At 39.4% G+C, this 19,501-nt stretch overlaps 2 protein-coding genes across 2 annotated transcripts in view; one reads left to right on the top strand and one right to left on the bottom strand.

The window, feature by feature from the left end:
• TRAPPC6B (trafficking protein particle complex 6B) overlaps positions 1-3,511 on the top strand; it is a gene marked incomplete in the record, with an annotated part of 10,312 nt that extends 6,801 nt beyond the window's left edge. Inside the window, 2 exon segments of the mRNA XM_015825291.1 lie at positions 2,297-2,390; positions 3,016-3,511. Of these exon segments, the coding sequence (XP_015680777.1) occupies positions 2,297-2,390; positions 3,016-3,047 (126 nt within the window).
• Positions 3,512-6,819: 3,308 nt separating this feature from the next.
• On the bottom strand, positions 6,820-17,088 carry GEMIN2 (gem nuclear organelle associated protein 2). The gene is made up of 10 exons (XM_015825294.1): positions 16,917-17,088; positions 16,023-16,107; positions 15,312-15,401; positions 13,697-13,756; positions 12,479-12,592; positions 11,690-11,734; positions 9,552-9,620; positions 8,302-8,412; positions 7,860-7,918; positions 6,820-7,224 (listed from the first exon to the last, which is right to left on the bottom strand). Exons 1-10 carry the CDS (start codon positions 17,036-17,038, stop codon positions 7,185-7,187), a joined length of 795 nt encoding a protein of 264 aa, XP_015680780.1. The 5' UTR covers positions 17,039-17,088; the 3' UTR covers positions 6,820-7,184.
• Positions 17,089-19,501: the final 2,413 nt, after the last annotated feature.

Genomic DNA, 19,501 nt, shown 5'->3' with positions numbered 1-19,501 from the left:
TGTTAGAAAATCTTATTTTGTTATTGGAAAAAGAGCCAAATGGTCTTTGCAGTATGGCGGTGGTGGCGAACCTATGGCACGAGTGCCAGAGGCGGCACTTGGAGCCCTCTCTGTCAGCACACGTGCCGTTGCCCAAGCCTTGCCTCCCCCCACGACCCCCTCCTCTCTAGCAGCCCCCCTAAAGGAGAGTCACCCTCGAGCGTGGCCCACATGGAGCAACGCAGCCAAGGACATGGCAGCCAGGCAGTGTAGACAAGACTCTGCCCTCACACCCCATCATGCAGTTGATGCTGCAGGGCGCGGGCAGAGAGTGTGACCGCCATAGTGCTGCTGGGCTGCCTGGGCGATCTGCGGCGGGCCCTGGAGGCGGTGAGTGGTCCTGTGGGCAGGCAGGGCAGAGGATGAGAGGATAGAGTGGGGGCAGAGCAGGGGGGGTGGAGCAGAGGTGGGGCCAGTTTTTGGGCACTCGGTCTCTAAAAGGTTCGCCATCACTGCAGTATGGGATCCTTTCAACATATATAATTAATATGCTGATTCCAAACTCCTGAACAGCCTGGCTATTGTTTTCCCTATTCTGATAACCTTTAAGGTGGACAATAGCATTATATAATATACATTTAAGCTAGCTAAATATGCAGCCTTCTGCCTATAGTAGTTGATTGCAAAGTGAACATGAGGTAGAAGTCTGATATGGCTGCAAAAAAAAACCCCAATGTAATTTTACATTGTATCAACAGAACTGTAATTTCCAAATTGGAGGGAATAACCCACATATCACCATTCCACATCAGTCAGAGTCCAATTTTTAGAGAAATTGGAAGGAAACTGATAATTAGGAGATTACAAATCAAGATATATAAAGATACATATTGTTTAACTCTGAAAAAAAGATGATGGGGAATTGTGATCACATTTTTAAGTACCTGAAAGGTTGTTACATAGAAAATGAAGGCAGTTCTTATTTGTCGCAGAATGGAGGGCATAAACTAAAGGACTTAAGTTACATAAAACTGAGTTTGGTTAAATTTTATAAAAAAAAACATTTTAAAACAGTACAAATAGCCTGACAGTGAAATCCATTACCCAAAGATATAGTGTGCTTGTGTTCATTGGATGCGCTCAAGTAAAGGGTAAATAGCCATTTGTCAGGAATGCTTTAAATTGAATTCATGTACAAAATAGGGGATTGGATTTGATGATCTAAATCAGTGGTTCTCAACGTTTTAATGCCGTGACCCCAACCGGTTGTAAGTCGAGGACTAAACCGGTCGTAAGTCGAGGACTAAACCGGTCGTAAGTCGAGGACTACCCAACCGGTCGTAAGTCGAGGACTTTCCCTGCCCGGGAGCGCCGCACATGCGTGGTTCCACCCCCTGCGCCGGCCGAGGCGTAGCTGGCAAGCGGCAGAGACGGAGCAGGCCGACCACCAGCTGGCCCAGCTCAAGGGAGGTAAGGCACCCGCCGGAAAAGGGGGGGAAAAATGGCGGACAAAAAAAATGGCAGACAGCCTTGCTTGGCGACCCCCGTGAAATGGTCGATCGACCCCAAATGGGGTCCCGACCCACAGGTTGAGAACCACTGATCTAAATCATTGATTATCAGCTGGGGACCTAGGATACTTCCAGGTGGCTACAGGTGAAAAACATGTAATGGGGGTCATGGCATGTGTTGAGGGGGCTACTGAAATGTATTATACTGCGTCTTGTTGATGCCAGAAAATGCACCAATTACTCTACCATGTATGTTTCTGGTAGTGGGACTGGGAAGGGGTGGGGGACATAGGAAGAAAAATTGGAAGAGGGCCATGAGTGAAAAAAAGTTGAACACTGGCTTAAACAATAGCTTTCTGACCCTGTCATCCTCTAATTCTTAGAAAATGTCTTACAAAGACATTTATAATATAACTTCCATTGGAACTTGGGCAGAAAGCTAAAAAAAATGTGTGTGTTTCAGACATGGATCAGGATCCAAATCTTTCCATTTTACGTACATTCCCTCCATCCCATCCCTTTTACTATTATGGGAGGAAAAACTATGCTAGCCCTATTATGCTATAATTTATTGTCCTATCGGAATAATAGTAAAAAATATTTTAAATGAAGTCTGAAACAGAAGCAAATAACATTAAAAGTGTCTCTAGCTTTTACCTCATTGAACCATTAATGGTTTGAAATTTGGTGCAAGCTTCTTTTTTTCTAGGCTATAAAAATAAGTTTGTATTTCTCAAAATGAGTTTTATAAATTATTTTAAGATTAGAGTTTTACTGTGAGTATTCTGCCTTGACATATCTTGCAGTATTTGGCATTTACATGTGGACTAATTAGAGGCGGTTTATCAAATTTGGGAATAAAGAGTATTGTGACAGCTGAAGTTTCAACAATGCCTGCATGTAAGTATGTTTTGTATTAGCAAAATGAGATAAATCTGCTCTCTTCTGTGTACTATATAAGATAAAATAAGTGAAATTACAAAACAGTTGCTTTAAAATGGTGCTAGAACAGAAAAGTACACTGTACCTTAATGTAAAATTAGTGAGCTGCCTAAGAAATAAGGTGACAGTAGTTATTGGCAGTAATGTCCAGCTAAAATTGTTGAGTTGAACAGGACATCTGCTTCAATTCATAAATCTTTCCTAAATCTCACCGAGAATGTTTTTTCTCTGCATGGTACAAAGCCACATACAGGACATTTGTAGCACTAGGAACCAGAAGTAGCTGTTAGTTCTCTACTATCTTCCACAATTCAATTAGAATAGTTTCTCTAATTGAATTATGAATTCAAATTGAATTATGTTCAAATTAAGATAAGGAAAAATGGGATTTTCAGAATGTGAAAGTAATCGAGGAGGAAATAGACTGTAGTCTCACCAGATAGGTTCTACTCATCAAGGCAGTGAACAGATTGCATTGTAAAATGTATTTTGATATGCTTGAACCTGAAGATTAGTAGAATTTTTAGAAGTACATAAGGTTGTTTCTGATAAAACAAATATTCCTTAATATTTTTTTTTGCAGGTAAATTTCAAGTGATGATACAGAAGACGTAAATATAAAATCCATTGTCTTGCTCTGTAAAATGGCAAAATGAACTGTATTTTATTTATAAACCATGTGAAGCTATCCTTTATTGTATTAAGTGTCCGCTTTGTCAAATACATTTTTCCCAGAGGCGATTAATTGCCATTTTTCATAATTTGCTGGTAGATTTTTAATTGTCTTCAATTTTGACCCATGCAGATGAACGTTTGTTAGGATGAATAGAATATCTTAAATAAATGCTAAGCTCTGCTATCTGGCTAACCCTATTATACAATTTCAGTTTTGCAATGTTGAAATGGGTCATGGCCATAGAGCTGAGAACAGTACTCCTGCTTTTCAGTTCCAGAAAGATAGTTTAGGTATATTCCATAGACAATAAAATTGCTTCAAGATGATCTTGCATAGTTTTAAAAATGATGCACTTGCTTATCTAGCTGAAAGTTTCAAAACTACATAAACAATGTTAATGTAACAATTAGGGTTGAACTGGGTAGTTATTGCTCCAAATTATATATTAATGTGTACATATTTAAGATGTTGTCTGTTAGCTATTCATGTAATACAGTTAAGTCTTACGCATTGTTAGATTTTATATTTTGATTTACTCTGATTTTCTTTATAAGGTTGAGACTTCAAATAAGGGCTTTGAATTAATGGTTTTGACATGTTGGAATTAAAAACAGTGAAGTGAGCATGCCCGAATTCTATTTAGAAATCTTGTCCATCAAACTGAAACTGATAGTACATGGAGACTAATAAGTATAGGAAGGTAGAATGATCCAAGACCTTATATTCAAGAAGTAACCTTTTGCTCATAGCCGAATACATCCCTCAGAAACAGATGCATAAACATTGATCTGGATTGGCTAAGGAATTTGATTTAATGATCAGAATCTAGCATAAATGTTGACAACAGAGGAATATCGTTCATTCTTATCTGTTTCTAATCATATGAAAAAGGTTATTGCAGTGTTTCTGAACAAGCAATAGTTTGGGAAGGTATAACCATTACAGCTAGACATAAGCAATGTTTAATGCAGTCGCTTGTAAAGATCAGTAGAAAAGAATATACAGTATGTGTATGATATATACGTAATTGGTGTGCAATTCGCAGATTCCTGCTCAAAGAGCAGCTGACAGGCATGGCTAGGAGATCCTTTGTACAGATTATTTTGGGGGTGTCAATTGCATCCTTTCCTGGACTGGAAAAAAATTTGCTCAATTACTCAGGCCTTGGTTACCACCTGGATTACTGCAGTATGCTCTACATGGGACTGCCCTTGAAGACTTGGAAGTTATAACTCAGTGGTTCTCAACCTTTTTAATGCCGCGACCCCAACCAGTCGTAAGTCGAGGACTAAACCGGTCGTAAGTCGAGGACTAAACCAGTCGTAAGTCGAGTACTACCCAACCGGTCGTAAGTCGAGGACTTTCCCTGCCCGGGAGCGCCGCGCATGCGTGGTTCCGCCCCCTGCGCCGGCCGAGGCGTAGCTGGCAAGCGGCAGAGGTAAGGCACCCGCCGGAAAAGGGGGAAAAATGGCAGATAAAAAAATGGCGGACAGCCTTGCTTGGCGACCCCCGTGAAATGGTCGATCGACCCCAAATGGGGTCCCGACCCACAGGTTGAGAACCACTGTTATAACTGATCCAGAATGTGATGGTGCATGCGGTGATGGGGGCATCTAGGTTTACTCATATAACATGTATTGTGTGATCTGCATTGGCTGCCAGTTTCCTTCTGGGTGCAGTTCAAAGTGTTATTACCTTTAAAGTCTTACATGGCACAAGGCTAGGTCATCTGTAGGACTGTCTCTTCTGAAAGACATTTACTCATCCTACCAGAGCAGAACAGGTGGGACACTCCTAGTTCCTTAAGCATTGTAATCTTATAGGATCTAAAACAGGGGTCCCCAACCCCTGGTCCGCAGACCAGTACCGGGCTGTGGCATGGCAGCAACTGGTTCGCACAAACAAGAAAAGCCCCATCCACAGGACGTAGGCAGCACACAAATCCAGTCCCTGCGTTTGGAAGCGCTCCATAGGTGCTGAAACATTTTTTATCCCAACGGAGACCTGATAGAGACTGGAAGCTCTGCGTGGCTGCCAGTGGGGCACTTGAGCAGAGCATTCCTTTCCATGCAGTCACACAGGGTGCTTCAAAACACAGGGAATCCCTGCGTTTTGAATAGCCCCACCAGAACACAAACACTCCACAATCCACAATCCCAAATCCTAACCCCTACCACACCCCAGGGCAACCACATTCCTTCACTAACCTCCTTTCCAGCTCCATTCTCTGTGTGCAGGGCAACAAAAGATCAATCTGACCTTCCAACTTCTCGGGGGGGGGGGGGAGAAGATCCCACAAAGTTGGAAGGTCTGAACTTTTTTTTACCGGTAGTCCCACAGGTTTCTTTTGTTGCCCTGCACGCGGTGGCGGAGAACGGAGCTGGAAAGGTTAGTGGAGGCTTTGGGGAAGTGAGGGGAGATGAGGAAGGGTCTGCTCTGGCCGCTGCTGCCTCACTCTGCCAGCATCAGGGCTAGGCTTGTTTTTGCTGGAAAAAGCCATTTCTCAAGCCCCTTCCTTGCGAAAACAAGCCTCCGGAGTGAGCGCGCCTCACTCTTATTGAGAGCAATCCTGCAAAAACAAGCCTCCGGAGTGAGCCGGCCTTATTGAGAGCAACCCTGCTCTGTGCCTCCATTTCCTTTCACTCAAGACGGAGCAGAGAAACTCAAGCCTGCTATTAGAACACCTTTCATCCAGAGACCTAAGTCACATGGAGTTTCAGTCACATGGAGCGTTCCTTTCCATTTCTGAAGTGCCCCACTGCAGGCACAGGGACCTTCCAATCTCTCTCAGGTCTGTGTTTGGACAAAAAGTGTTTTGAGTGGCAGCAGCTTGAGTTTCTCCGCTCCGTCCCGAAGGAAGAAATCAGAGGTGCAGAGCAAGATTGCTCTCAAGAAGATGCAGATGCACTGCATGCGCCAGCCTTATTGAGAGCAATCCTGCTCCGTGCCTCCTTTCTTTTCTCTCGGAGCAGAGAAACTCAAGCCGCTGCCGCTCAATGAGTGAGGATGATAAGAGTGGTGAGGATTTGTGCCAGCCGGCTGGCCAGGCAAGATCTAGGCTGGGTGGGGTGGGTGACTTACTGGAGAGGGGGATCATGGCTGTTCAGATGGTTGCCACTGCTGCCGGCTTGGATGCGAGTACAAGGGACCTGGCCCCGCAATGCCTCCCTACTCAGTTGAAGGCTTCGTTCCTACCCTCAAACTAAGGCTGGTGCATATGAGCGAACAGCGCACCTGGGCGACGGACGACATTGGTTCCTATGCCTGGCCGATTCCCGATTCCACGCTTTACCCCATAGGCATGCAAACGAAGCAAACACTTCCCCTCCCCCGAGAATCAAAGCTTTCGTAGACCATGATCTCTTTTGCAGAGAATTTGTTTGAACTTGCGCAATATTATGGCACCCAGGGACTTCCATTGTCAGTGTGAAAAGTATTTCCAAACTGACTCTCTTCTCCCTCAAAGAGAAAGAAACCGCGGCAGAGAGGAGAGATTTTGTAAGGTGAGTCCAGCAGGAAGGGAGGGGGAAGCAGTTGTGGGGAGTGGAATAGGGTGAATATTGCAGAGCCTCTGCAGTCACTTGTAAGGGCAAACGACTGCTGTGGTGCTGCAAGTTGTAATTTTGGGATTTGCTCGTAAACACTAGGGGGCGCTGATCACGTAACTTTGAACTAGTCTTAAGTGAATGCTCGTAACTTGGGGATTACCTGTATTGTTCAACATAAATAGCCTTTTTGATTAGTCTCTTCAGTTCTGCTGGGTTTTAATAAGATAGACACATTGATTCATTGTGTAGTACCTTAAATACCAAGAGGCACACATAGTTTATATGTAGATCAAACAAGCTGAGTTATGGACAATAATTTGTAAGAAAATATTTTATTAACATCTTCACTTGCTAAAATCAGTCTGTTTTCAAAAAAAAAAAAAATCCCCAAGTATACAAGACACCATATTCACTAAGGTCACATTGGAACGTGTGGTGTATCCATTTTTCATAGTTCAGTCATGAAAGTACTGCCTGCCTGCCTGAGAAAGATTAACAACTCGTACATGTATAGTTTCCAGATGTTTATCAGGATGCCTCGTCAGCCAGGTCATATTGGTCAAAATACCTGTTAGGCGGGAGAAAAAAAATCCATGATTATAAATATTAATAAAATCTTCAGACAAATCTTGAACAAATGTATCAAAGAAAGGCAGTACTTCACTGTATAGCTTGTCTAGATTTCCATTTAGTTGAATACTAATGTAATATGAGAATTATACTATTTTAACTACTCTTCAGGTGCCTTCCAGTCCAGGATACTCTGAACTGATCTTTGCATGGAATCACAGAGCATGTGACTCAAGACGTAGCATTGAAGTTTAAGACAGCATGGAGAGACCTTACAAAAGAAGTTGCAATCATCGAATTTCATTATGCAATGTTAAGCTCTCTTCTTTTTATACAATACTGGATGAGGAAACATGAGAAAGGCACAAGTGAAATCAGAGAAAGAGAAATTATATGGCTGTATATAGCTGTAGTCAGTGTATGTTGTAATATTATATAATACAATCCAACAATTGGTTACTGCCTTTTATGTCTCTGGAAACAGAATATAGAAGGGTAAAAATTACAAGTTATTATTGCAAAACAATGCTCATGTAAGTAATGGTGCAGACTCTTGAGGATAAAGGTGAAGAGATTGATTTAATTTTCCTTAAATAGCCAACTTAGTACACTAATTAAAATAATTTGCCATACCTTCCAACCAAACAAATTAGCAAGTTTAGAGCAGACACTTTTTCATCATTCTTGTTCTCCTGTGTTAGAAGGAAGAAAAACATTAATGTGCTTTCACCAAATTTCAAGCAATTGCTTTATGTCAACAACTGTTACACATTTCCAACAAATTGCAATGATTTTGGCAACTGTCTGATTAATAGCTCTAGTAAATATATTTCTAGAAAACACAACCATCTCTTTTAGATATTCGCTAAATTCATCAAAGATATAACAATAACAGCAACATTTTGAACATTTAGTATAACTGGTACTGCCCCTTTCTCAAGTTTTGATTACCGTTCTGAAATATCAAAATAACAAGTGGAAAATGTATATATTTCAGAGAAATGATGGCTTCAAGCTATTAGCATGATCAGGATCTTCTAGTATACCCCTTCAATGATCAACTAGTTCAGCTTACCTCCAGTACCCTCACTTCAGAGCATTGTCTAGCCAGTTGTCGAATTAGAGAGTGAGCCTCTGGTAATAATGGTTTCTCTAGACAAGCTAACAAAGCATAAAGCCATCTGCCCTAGAGAAATTTTAAGAAATTGCAATAAGAATTTAAAGATAAAATCATCTTTGTATTGCTTCTTTGAACACATCAATATATTTGTTCGTAATGATACAAATACAATAATTTCCCTTGTCACGTGGGGTTTTTTTTTCCCTACGGTCTAGTTTTCTACTTTCCAACATAGATTTTGGATTTCCTTGTGGTCCCTGCTTCTAGCAGTAATTAGATTCAGTCTGGTTATTAAAATTTTTAAAAATGAGATTTTAAGAAACCACTAAACTTCACTTAGAGCAGGGGTCCCCAACCCCTAATCTGTGGACCAATACTGGGCTGCGGCATGCGAGCAACTGGTCCACACAAACAAGCAAAACCTGATCCGCAGAATGCAGGCAGCACACAAAACCATGCACCCTCTGGTCCGCGGAAAAACCTATCTCCCCAGAACCGGTCCCTGGTGCCCAAAAGGTTGGGACCTCTGACTTAGAGGGAAAGCATAGTTTATCAACATGTATTTGAAGCAATGGTGATAAGACCACAGGTAAATAGGTACAAATTCTGTATTTCTTAGATCAAAATAAATTCATGCAGCTATTTAATAGAGCTTATAGATGGATCAGTCTTTTTTGGATATGAATGCACAAGACTGTACACATTTTAAAAAAACTTTATACAATAAATTATGAAGCTTTATGTGAAAATGGCAATTTACAGATTTCACATGAGAACTATAATATTTTGTATTTGATGGTTCAAAAGATTTAATGAGAAGGACTGTGGGGAACCAATTCAGGAGACAGTAGGTGCTGACTTGCTATTCGGAGAATGAACTAACATGAATTATAGAAATTAAAATATCCAGTGGTCTAACAACATATTTAAAATTTAGTTTTAGAGACATATTTAAAACTTACAGGTTTAATTTAGTTTTTTATACAACTATGGCATACATTCAATTTATATGGAAGTAATATAGATACTAAGAAATGAAGACAATTTAAAACATTCACCTTAGGGGGACATAGCTTTACTAAAAGCCAGGCAAGCACTCATGTCGACAATTCCAGATTAAAAGAAATTATTAATAAAGAGATTAGTTTCCCTCAATTTAATTTCAATGGGGATAATGCCTCTTAAAACATAAAACTTCAAATTACCAGTTCTGGAGTAAATTCTTTTTCCACAAGCCAGTTTTTCAAGTATTCCAAAACACTGGTCACTGTTGCCTTTTAGGACAGAGAAACAGCTGTTAAATTTTTGCATGGTGGCAGTTTCTAGTGCACTGCACAGATTTATAATTAAGTATTTTATACAAATGCTAGAAGAATTCGATATATGAGTACTAACTAGTACAAAAAGTAGTACTTTAAATCTTATGACAGTTGCTGAAACAGCTTGTCTAAAAAGAATTTTAAAAAATATGTAATATAATGAAAATATATAATATAGTTGTTATATATTAAATCAAATTAAAGACTCAAGCAAATTAAAGATTCACAAGAATTACAGACAAAAAAAAATCAAAACTGCTTTCACCCCTTCTATTAATCTACTGTTTTATTTATATCTTTTTCATATCACTGTCTCTTTTCTAGTGAATGTTTCTGGATTCTTTGGGTTATAGCAGTGATGGCGAACCTTTTAGAGACCGAGTGCCCAAAAACTGGCCCCACCCCCACTCCACTCCCCTGCCTGCCCCCGCTCTGCCACCCCATCCCCTGCCCCACCTGCCCACAGGACCACTCACCGCCTCCAGGGCCCGCCACAGATCGCCCAGGCAGCCCAGCAGCGCTATGGCGGCCACACCCTCTGCCTGCGCCCTGCAGCATCAACTGCATGATGGGATGTGAGGGCAGAGTCTTGTCTATGTTGCCTGGCTGCCATGTCCTTGGCTGCGCTGCTCCGTGTGAGCCACGCTCAAGGGCGACTCTCCTTCAGGGGGGCTGCTGGAGAGGAGGGGGTCGCGGGGGTAGGCAAGGCTGGGGCAACAGCACGTGTGCCCACAGAGAGGGCTCTCAGTGCCGCCTCTGGCACCCGTGCCATAGGTTCACCACTACTGGGTTATAGGCTCTCCTAATCATTTTTTTTTATATTCACAGCAAAATGGAAAATTGTTTTGTTGCAAGTGAAAGGGGCTCATGTAAACTTATATAAAAATGGAAATAACAGATTGTATGCCACCAACTGATTCCTAGTAGGATACTTTCTATTATAATTATTATTATTAGGATTATTATTAGGAGACTTGAGAGAGGCCTGAGGCCAGAAAACATTGCTTCTCCGTCATAGAACCTATGTTACAAAACAGCCTATATTCAGCAGTGAGAAGAATCTCTAAGAAATGGTTATTTGCCACCTGTATGTTATGATTTTACTCTAGGCTTCTTTTTATATGCACTGCTTTCTGTTATTCTTAATTGTGTAAAATTTTAATTTGTTGTCAGCTGTCATAAGTGTAGAAAATTCAAAGACTAATTAAAACAATCGGTCTATATCTGAATAAATGATAGAATAGCTATAAAAATTTGCCCATCAGTCACAACAAGGCAATATTACTTTATTGAACTCTCTGAAGTTCCTGAGGCCTTGTTAGCTGCAGCCTAGCAGGTCAAAAAAGGAAATGGAGAATTTTGTGTGTCTCTCCACCTTTTCTGGGCCTTTTAAAAATCTTTCCTCTTAATACAAAACAATTTACATTTAACACATTTAAAACATACTTATCACTATTTTAAGGCTAAGAATCTTTAGGGTTATTCAGATCTTGAGCAGTACATTTCTATTTGGGATTACAGGTAGTCCTTGACTTACAACCATTTGTTTAATGGCCATTCAAAGTTACAACGGCACTGAAAAAAAGTGATTTACGACCATTTTTCACACTTACAACCATTTCAGCATACCCATGGTCACATGATCAAAATTCAGGTGCTTGGCAACTAGTTCATATTTATGACAGTTGCTGTGTCCTGGGGTCAAGTGATCACCTTTTGCGATCCTCTGACAAGCAAATTCAATGGAAAGTCAGATTCACTTAACAACTGTGTTATTAATGACTGCAGTGATTCACTTAACAACTGTAGCAAGAAAGGTCATAAAATGAGGCAAAACTAACTTAACTGTCTCACTTAGCAACAGAAATGTTGGGCTCAATATGATCATAAGTCGAAGACTACCTTGTATCCAAGTCCAGGTTTTTCAAGCAAGCTATGGAGGCAGGTTAGGAAAAAAAAAGGTAAAGCTGGATTCACCACACCAAGACTGAATGGAAATGAAACCGACAATAAAAGTAAAGTACCTGATTCATTCTGCTAACAATACTCAGCAATGGAGGAAAGCCAATCTGAATGAAAAGATACCAGAATATATTGGATTTTTAAAAATGGTTGGAAATCTAAATACTTAATTTTAGATCTGAACACTAGTGTGCAATTGTCATTCTTTAGGAAAGATTGTATAGATATTTCTAATGTTTAGAGCTTTATTAAAAGTATATTTTATTTATTGAAAACATTTATATAGCAGCCCATCTTATATCAATTTCTGTGTGGCTTCCATAATATAATTAAAATCTAGAAATATATCCAACAATTACCATTTGCTTCTCTTGAAGCTTAAGAAATTTCCAAAAACAGTTTCTAATATCTATTTATCTAAACATTAAAGCCTACCTTTCTAATGTATATGCATAGCCATGTTCCCCACGAGTAAAACCAGTACATAATTAAATTCATTTGAAGGAGAAATACAAAAAATACAATCTCCATTACAATAATGTTATTCTTTTTAGTAATAGTTTTTTAAAAGGGTTCCCAGAGTAGTGTGGCCATTGGGAAGACCTGTCTAACCCTACCAAATGTGCCTCTAGCATCACTGGGACTCTGAATATTTTTATATTTAATATATAAAATCAATATTGCAGATATATGTAGCAACATTTTGTTGGACAAGGGACTGTATTGTAAATATTTTAAGGATGATCATCATATGTACAAACTTCATTATTTCAGAACATGCATAGAAACTATGGCTCAAAATACAGCTATTTAAAGATGATACAATTATTCAGGCCAGATTTAACATTCACCTGTACATAATCAATTCCTGGATTTTCATCACTTAAGATTTGATCTGTTAGCTCTAGATACAGCTTTTCGCCTAAGCAGAATTTTTTCCAACCTTCTTCATCATCTGTTCTGGGCTGAACAATTGAAAAAAAAAGTCAAGTTATTCCTATTTAATATGCTGATTTGGGTTGTTCCCCTCTCCCCCCCAAATCTTTTCTTTTGTTCAAGGTTCTCCAGCCTTTAATTTTAATTTAAAATAGTTAACGCAGAGGTGACACAGCAGATCCAGGGCTGGGCTGGCTGGGCTATCAGGAGAAAATTTTTTCATTATTTTTAGCTGAAGAATGCTATTAACATATACAAGCCTACACATGAAACAAATATAATAACTTCTGAACTCTATTTGAGTCTGAATGTCTAGTGCTGCAAGGCATCAGGATAGAAACCAGGAACTGAATTCTAATCCTATCTTAGGCACAAAGCCAGCTGGGGAACCTTGGGCTAATCAAGATCACGTGAAGTATTAATACCACTTTACAATGCCTTGGTAAGGCCACACTTGGAATACTGCATCCAGTTTTGGTCACCACGATGTAAAAAAGATGTTGAGACTCTAGAGTACAGAGAAGAGCAACAAAGATGATTAGGGGACTGGAGGCTAAAACATATAAGGAATAGTTGCTGGAATTGGGTATGTCTAGTTTAACGAAGAGAAGGACAAGGGGGGGACATGATAGCAGTGTTCCAATACCTTAGGGGCTGCCACAAAGAAGAGGGAGTCAGGCTATTCTCCAAAGCGCCTGAAGGCAGGACAAGGAGCAACGGGTGGAAGCTAACCAAAGAGAGAAGCAACCTAGAACTAAGGAGAAACTTCCTGACAGTTAGAACAATTAACCAGTGGAACAACCTGCGTCCAGAAGCAGTGACTGCGCCAACACTGGAAGTTTTTAAGAAGAAACTGGACAGCCATTTGTCCGAAATGGTATAGGGTTTCCTGCCTGAGCAGGAGGTTGGATTAGATGACCTCTGAGGTCCCTTCCAACTTTATCATTATTATTATTATAGTTATTCTCAGCCCTAGGAAGGAGACAATGGCAAAACACTTCTGAAAAACCTTGCCAACCAAACTGTATGGACTTGTCCAGGCAGTCTTCGAGAATCGGATATAATTGAACAGAAGAAAAAAAAAAGCTTATATGTAAATTGACAGTATGCTGAAAATATTACATTTTACTTGCCATTGTTACATTGTTGTCCAAATGCTGTGCTTTCCAGTGATCCCTGTGCTTGTTCACACTCTAAAAGATAAAACTTTTGATCAATTAAAAACTCTAATTAATTCACAGTTGATCACTTTAACATATACTTGCAGGTGGCAGACACTATACATAGAAATGGCATTCTCACATACAACAAATATCTTTTCTGTGATTATGCTTGCTGAACTATTTGTTCGGATTGATAAACATTCCTTTCTGCTTTAGAGTGGCAATTCTTAATTCCTTAATTTATACAATTAATTAAATTTAAACCAGATTACAATCCTATTATTAAATAGGATTTAGTAGGGAGAGCATGCTCCAAATTCCTTAGGACTTGAATTAAGCTTGCAGTCTTAGATTGTGAATCTAACTGTAGATTACCCCACATAATAACCAACAGTCCCATGACCTTTGGGGATTGATACTGACCACTTAACAGAATCCTATTGTATATTATCCAGCGTCACCATTTTTACAAGTTGTATAAATAAAGTTAATTCCTTTTGGTGTGATCTTTATAATTGATGTTTAAGCCTTCAAAGTGGAATATTAGTACTTCTTGTAGTATTTTTAGTACTATTTTATTACATATGCATTTATATGTAAATACAGTATAAAACCTAACTTTTCCCATAATACGCAGGCAATTCAGAAATAAACCTCCATTTGGTTATCAATAACAGTCGCAGATGCAGAACGTTTATTAAACACATTATAAAACTACATTACATTACTTTTTGACATAATCGCCATTCAAATTGAGGCACTTGTCATAACGTCTTACAAGGTTTGAAATTCCTTAGTAGTAGTTGCTCAGTGCCAAATCTGGGCTATAGGAGGGGTGATCAAAAAATCCCAACAGAACTGGGTTCTTGGGTGCATCTAGCTGTGTGTGGGTAAGCATTATTGTGAACCAACACCACACCGGAAGTGGTGCCATAGAAAATCCCGCCAAATGTGAAGATGCCAAAGGAGTACTGCTAGTGAAGTTCATGGAGCGTGGCTTAACCAGCAATTCAGAAGTCTACTGCGAAACGTTATGAAAACTCAGATGAGCCATCCATAACAAGTGTCGGGGCATGCTGACTTCCGGTGTGGTGTTGGTTCACGATAATGCTCGCCCGCACACCGCTAGACACACCCAAGAACTTTTGAAGCAGTTCCGTTGGGATGTTTTTGATCATCCTCTCTATAGCCCAGATTTGGTGCCGAGCGACTACTACTAAGGAATTTCAAACCTTGTAAGACGTTATGACAGGTGCCTCAATTTAAATAGCGATTAGTAATGTAATGTTGTAGTTTTCTAACATGTATAATAAAAGTTCTGTATTTGCAAGTGTCTGTCATTGATAATCAAACGGAGGTTTATTTCTGAATTTCCCTCGTATCAAGTTTGTCAGGTAAATTTGACTGAGAGGCACTCAATGAGTTTTATACTTTGGGAATTCTTACTGACAGCAAACCACTACAATAGTAAAGTGCCATCTTCCTAAAAATGGGAATTATGACTGCAAAGACCAGAATTAGCATTGTCTTAAAAAAACGCTCCACATAAAGTCACTGAATTTGTATATTTGTATGTATAGTTTACCTGGCGAATGGCTGAAAAATGAGTCACTTGTTGCTGTTGCCATTTCAGAGTTGGAGAGTATCCTTCAGGAGCAGGTTGACACCCTGAAAGCTAAGAAAACACAGACAACACAATGAAAATATTAAGAGTGTCATGTTATTTGTATATGTATAAAGATTTCTGAAAAAAGGAGAACTGTGTACAATGAAAGATTGTACTTAAAGATGAAAGAATTAGCAGAAATGGCAAAATTAACCTGTTTGATCATGGAGAAAACAATAAGTACTTTTCTAAAGGATTGGAAACCCATTGAGTTTTTGTTGAAAATTGATAAAAATGCCTTGATGATTTTGAAGTTGCTAATTGAAAAGGATCAAATATGGAAAGAAGTGAATTATGTGATGTAACTTGATGGGGGGAGGAGTAATATTAAGTATGCTTGTAACTGCTGTAGAAAAGATTGAAATTTGCTTCTTTAAATATTTTTCTTTTTCTTTTTTACTACACTTTTTAATCTTTTTTCTTAATTCTATTTTCTATATTTTTTCTGTGTATCTTTTATCTGTTTAAAAATTATAATAGTAATAATAAAAGAAGGTCATAAGGTGGATTATGTAGAGTGCTTAATTATAAAATTGGCAATCTCTTAACAGTATTGTACTGTTCACATCCAATCATGAGAACTGTACTTGTATTTTATAATGCTTATAATAATGATTTTTAAAAACCTACTGAAATATTTATAGTCTGCTTCTTTTTCAGTTTCTTGGGATCAATCTGGGCCACAACAACATCAGGACATTTTGCAGCTTCAATCCTACAAAATAAAAATATTTGAAACTTTAAGTGCTTTTTAATTTCTAATCAAACCTAATTTAGGAGTTAAAGAATTAAGCCTGAAAAAGCATTAAAAATCATTCTGGCTTTATCTGAGTATCAGTCTGGGTTTTTGAAAATGAGACAAAATGGGTGGGTTTGTTACATACCTAAAGACTACACTCCATAATGGATTACAGTTTGAACAAAACTAGGCTAGAGGATGTATTCTTTGAAATTGTTGCCATAATGAATTCAGTTTTAAAATTGATTTAGATTCATAGCACAATGCAGAAATGTTTCAGGTGTTTTTCATTCCATTTAATCCAAGACTGCAGATCATTTAATTATACCGGGTCTGCATGTCTTATTTATTATCTGGAGAGGATGGATAACCAATATTATTAGAGTTTAAAAAAACTGGCAAAACCCAAATAAATCACTATGAAAAGGACAGTACGAGTGGATTTAAAGCCGAATTTCAGTATTAACTTTCCTTACATTAATGCAGGAAATCCCACCAGCACAAAAACCAAACCGCCATACTGCATTATCAGTAGCAAGACTATACCCAGGCGAACCTCTAATTTGTCAGGTCCTACCAGAACCGTTCATCATTATAGAAGAAACGTTTGTTGCATTTACTCCTATGCAAGCCGCATAGGAATAAATATAAATATAGCGGCCATTTCATATAAATATTAACGCCGGGTTGACCGGATCCGACTTCGCCGACTCATCAAGCGCAGCTCCATCCCCAACCGGCCTCCCCCTCCCACGGCGGGCGCCACCACCGATCAGTTCACTTACTGGACCCGCTTTAAGTACTCTTGGGGGGTTCGGGGGGGCACCGTGGGGTCGAAGTCTTCCGCGAGGTCGCAGTCCTCTACAGGTAAGAGGCGGGGCATCAACTCCTCCACCGCCGACTCCATCAAGCCGCTTGAAAAGCGCCGCGGCCTCGCCCCGCACTGGCAATGCTCACGCGCAGGAACATCGACGCTCCTGGCGGCGCCACGGTTGCGCCGGGCGAGCCGAACCCAATCGAGTGCGCACGCGCGTCTTTTTCGCTCGTCGGAGGGGGGGGCTAAATCGGAGTGGGCGAGTGGGTTGATTGCTCTTCTTTTAAGCTTCTTGTCCCGTTTCGGAACTGATAACTCGGTGGCGGCGTTTTATTTTATTTCTGGAAGCTTTTCTGATTGCAGTTCTAGATCTAAAGAGTGGAATTTCCTCCAGGGAGTTTGTGTAAATCAATTACATTCACACCTGCTCGTTTGAAGGGTATTTCTATACAGCAGGGGTAGTCAACCTTGGCTCTTTTATGACTCGTGGACTTCAACTCCCAGAATTCCTGAGCCAGCGCTCAGGAATTCTGGGAGTTGAAGTCCACGAGTCATAAAAGAGCCAAGGTTGACTACCCCTACTATACAGGAACCTTTACAGTAGTTTCCGAGGCAGAGAGGGGCACATTCTAACCTGGATTGTAAGGCAAGGATCCCGTGATGCGACAGCTGTACCATTACGAGTTCCGCTGTTAACCGGGAGAAAAGGGACTGCTTGTCAGTCCTCACAAACGGCTTGAATCCGTATGTGCCCAGCCTAGTTCCATGTATAGGCTTTTATGACGATGCAGGAAAAATGCTAAATGAAACATTACCTTTTTTCAGAAGTCACAGTAAATTAAGAGCTTATAAAAGCTTTTACTTATTTATTGGATTTGTTTCCCATCTCGGTCACAAGGCAGCTCTGCTATTAATTTTAGTGCTTCTCCCTCATCTCAAGATGCTTAACTGACAGTTATGCCAAAGGAATCATGTAAAGCAGTGTTTCTCAACCTTGACAATTTTAAGGCATGTGGACTTCAACTCCCAGAATTCCACAGCCAGCAATGCTGGCTGTGGAATTCTGGGAGTTGAAGTCCACATGCCTTAAAATTGTCAAGGTTGAGAAACACTGCTGTAAAGCAAACAATGGCCATCAAATGTTAGTAAGCCAGCTTGTGATTTAAAGAAAAGCAGAAACTTTTAAGTTGCTGTTTTGGGGTGAAACATGGCACTGAATCTAGGATCTTCCAACTCCACATTCCACAGCAATGTTTGTTAGCACCCTGGGGAACACTTTCCAACCTATATGTAGCATGCTTCTATGAATACAAAAGAAATACATCATTGTCTGAAATGGTTTCCTGCTTGAGCAGGGGGTTGGACTAGAAGACCTCCAAGGTCTTCCAACTATGATTCATTGGGAAGACTTGTTCCTACTGAAAGAAAGAGCTGCGCAGGAAAACCAATATATGAAGGAAGCGTGCATAGACTGAGAGGAAAAGGAAGGCTGAGAAAATTGTGTTTGGATGGAGTTGATGAGAAAATGAAAGAGGTGAGAAATTTAGAAAGAAGCAGTATATGAATACTGTAGAAGCAAAGATGGTTGCAACGATATTGGTGTAAGCTAGTTTTAGTTAAAATTCCTTTTTATATCCAATACCTTTCATTCTTTACTATTTCTTTTTGTGTTCTGCATAACATTGGTTATTCTAAAAAGGAATGGTCTGAATAGCTTGGATATATGTGCACATGTACACTAGTATGGGTAGTAGCAGGGATAAGAGGCGATTTGATTTAACAGCAGTGACTGTTTTGCTGTAGAATGACTAAACTGGATATTAATCTTGTATTACATTGTTTGTATTAATTTATTATGTAAAAAACTACTCAAAGGCAGGTTTGTAAAGAACTGTTTATTCAGTCTATTTTAGAAACAACATTGCTATTCATTTTATTAAAAAATATATAAAAATACAGCTATATACATATTAGCATTCTCCATACCTGCTTACCTATGGAAAACTTCTACATTAATAATACTATTCAGTAGACTTTCATCTTTAGAAAAAACATTAAGCTATGCACTGCAACAAAGTGCATTAAGTTCACATTAAAATTTTAACATCAAGTATATCTATTATAAATCTAAAATATGATCAAAATTATTTTAAGAGCTAATATGGGGCAGGGGTTATATTCATCACTAGAGATGTTAAATTGAGGCTGATGAAGCTGTATCTTTTAGCTGTTGATGAACTATAACTCCCAGCAGCCTTTTAAAGCATAGTCATCATTTAAAGGATGTTAGGAACTACAATACAGGTAGTCCTCGACTTACATCAGTTCATTTAGTAACCGTTCAAAGTTACAACAGCACTGAAAAAAGTGACTTATGACTATTTTTCACACTTATGACCGGTGAAGCATCCCATGGACACGTGATCAAAATTCAGACGCTTGGCAACTGACTTGTATTTATGAACACTGCAGTGTTGTAGTGTCATGTGATCATCTTTTGCAACCTCCTACAAGCAAAGCCAGATTCATTTAACAACTGTGTTACTAATTTAACGA

The sequence above is a fragment of the Protobothrops mucrosquamatus genome, unplaced genomic scaffold, assembly GCF_001527695.2.
Source record: "Protobothrops mucrosquamatus isolate PMUCROS unplaced genomic scaffold, P.Mucros_1.0 scaffold2584, whole genome shotgun sequence".
NCBI lineage: Eukaryota > Metazoa > Chordata > Lepidosauria > Squamata > Viperidae > Protobothrops > Protobothrops mucrosquamatus.
This window is presented reverse-complemented; position numbering and strand designations above follow the sequence as displayed.

Bases quoted from the DNA above. Each gene is read 5' to 3' on its own strand.
- GEMIN2 (XM_015825294.1), bottom strand. From the start codon at position 17,038: ATGGAGTCGGCGGTGGAGGAGTTGATGCCCCGCCTCTTACCTGTAGAG. The intron at 16,108-16,916 runs GTAAGTGAACTG...TTTATTTTGTAG, and splicing joins GAGTACTTAAAGCGGGTCCA to GATTGAAGCTGCAAAATGTC. The intron at 9,621-11,689 runs GTACTTTACTTT...CTGTCCTAAAAG, and splicing joins TTGTTAGCAGAATGAATCAG to GCAACAGTGACCAGTGTTTT.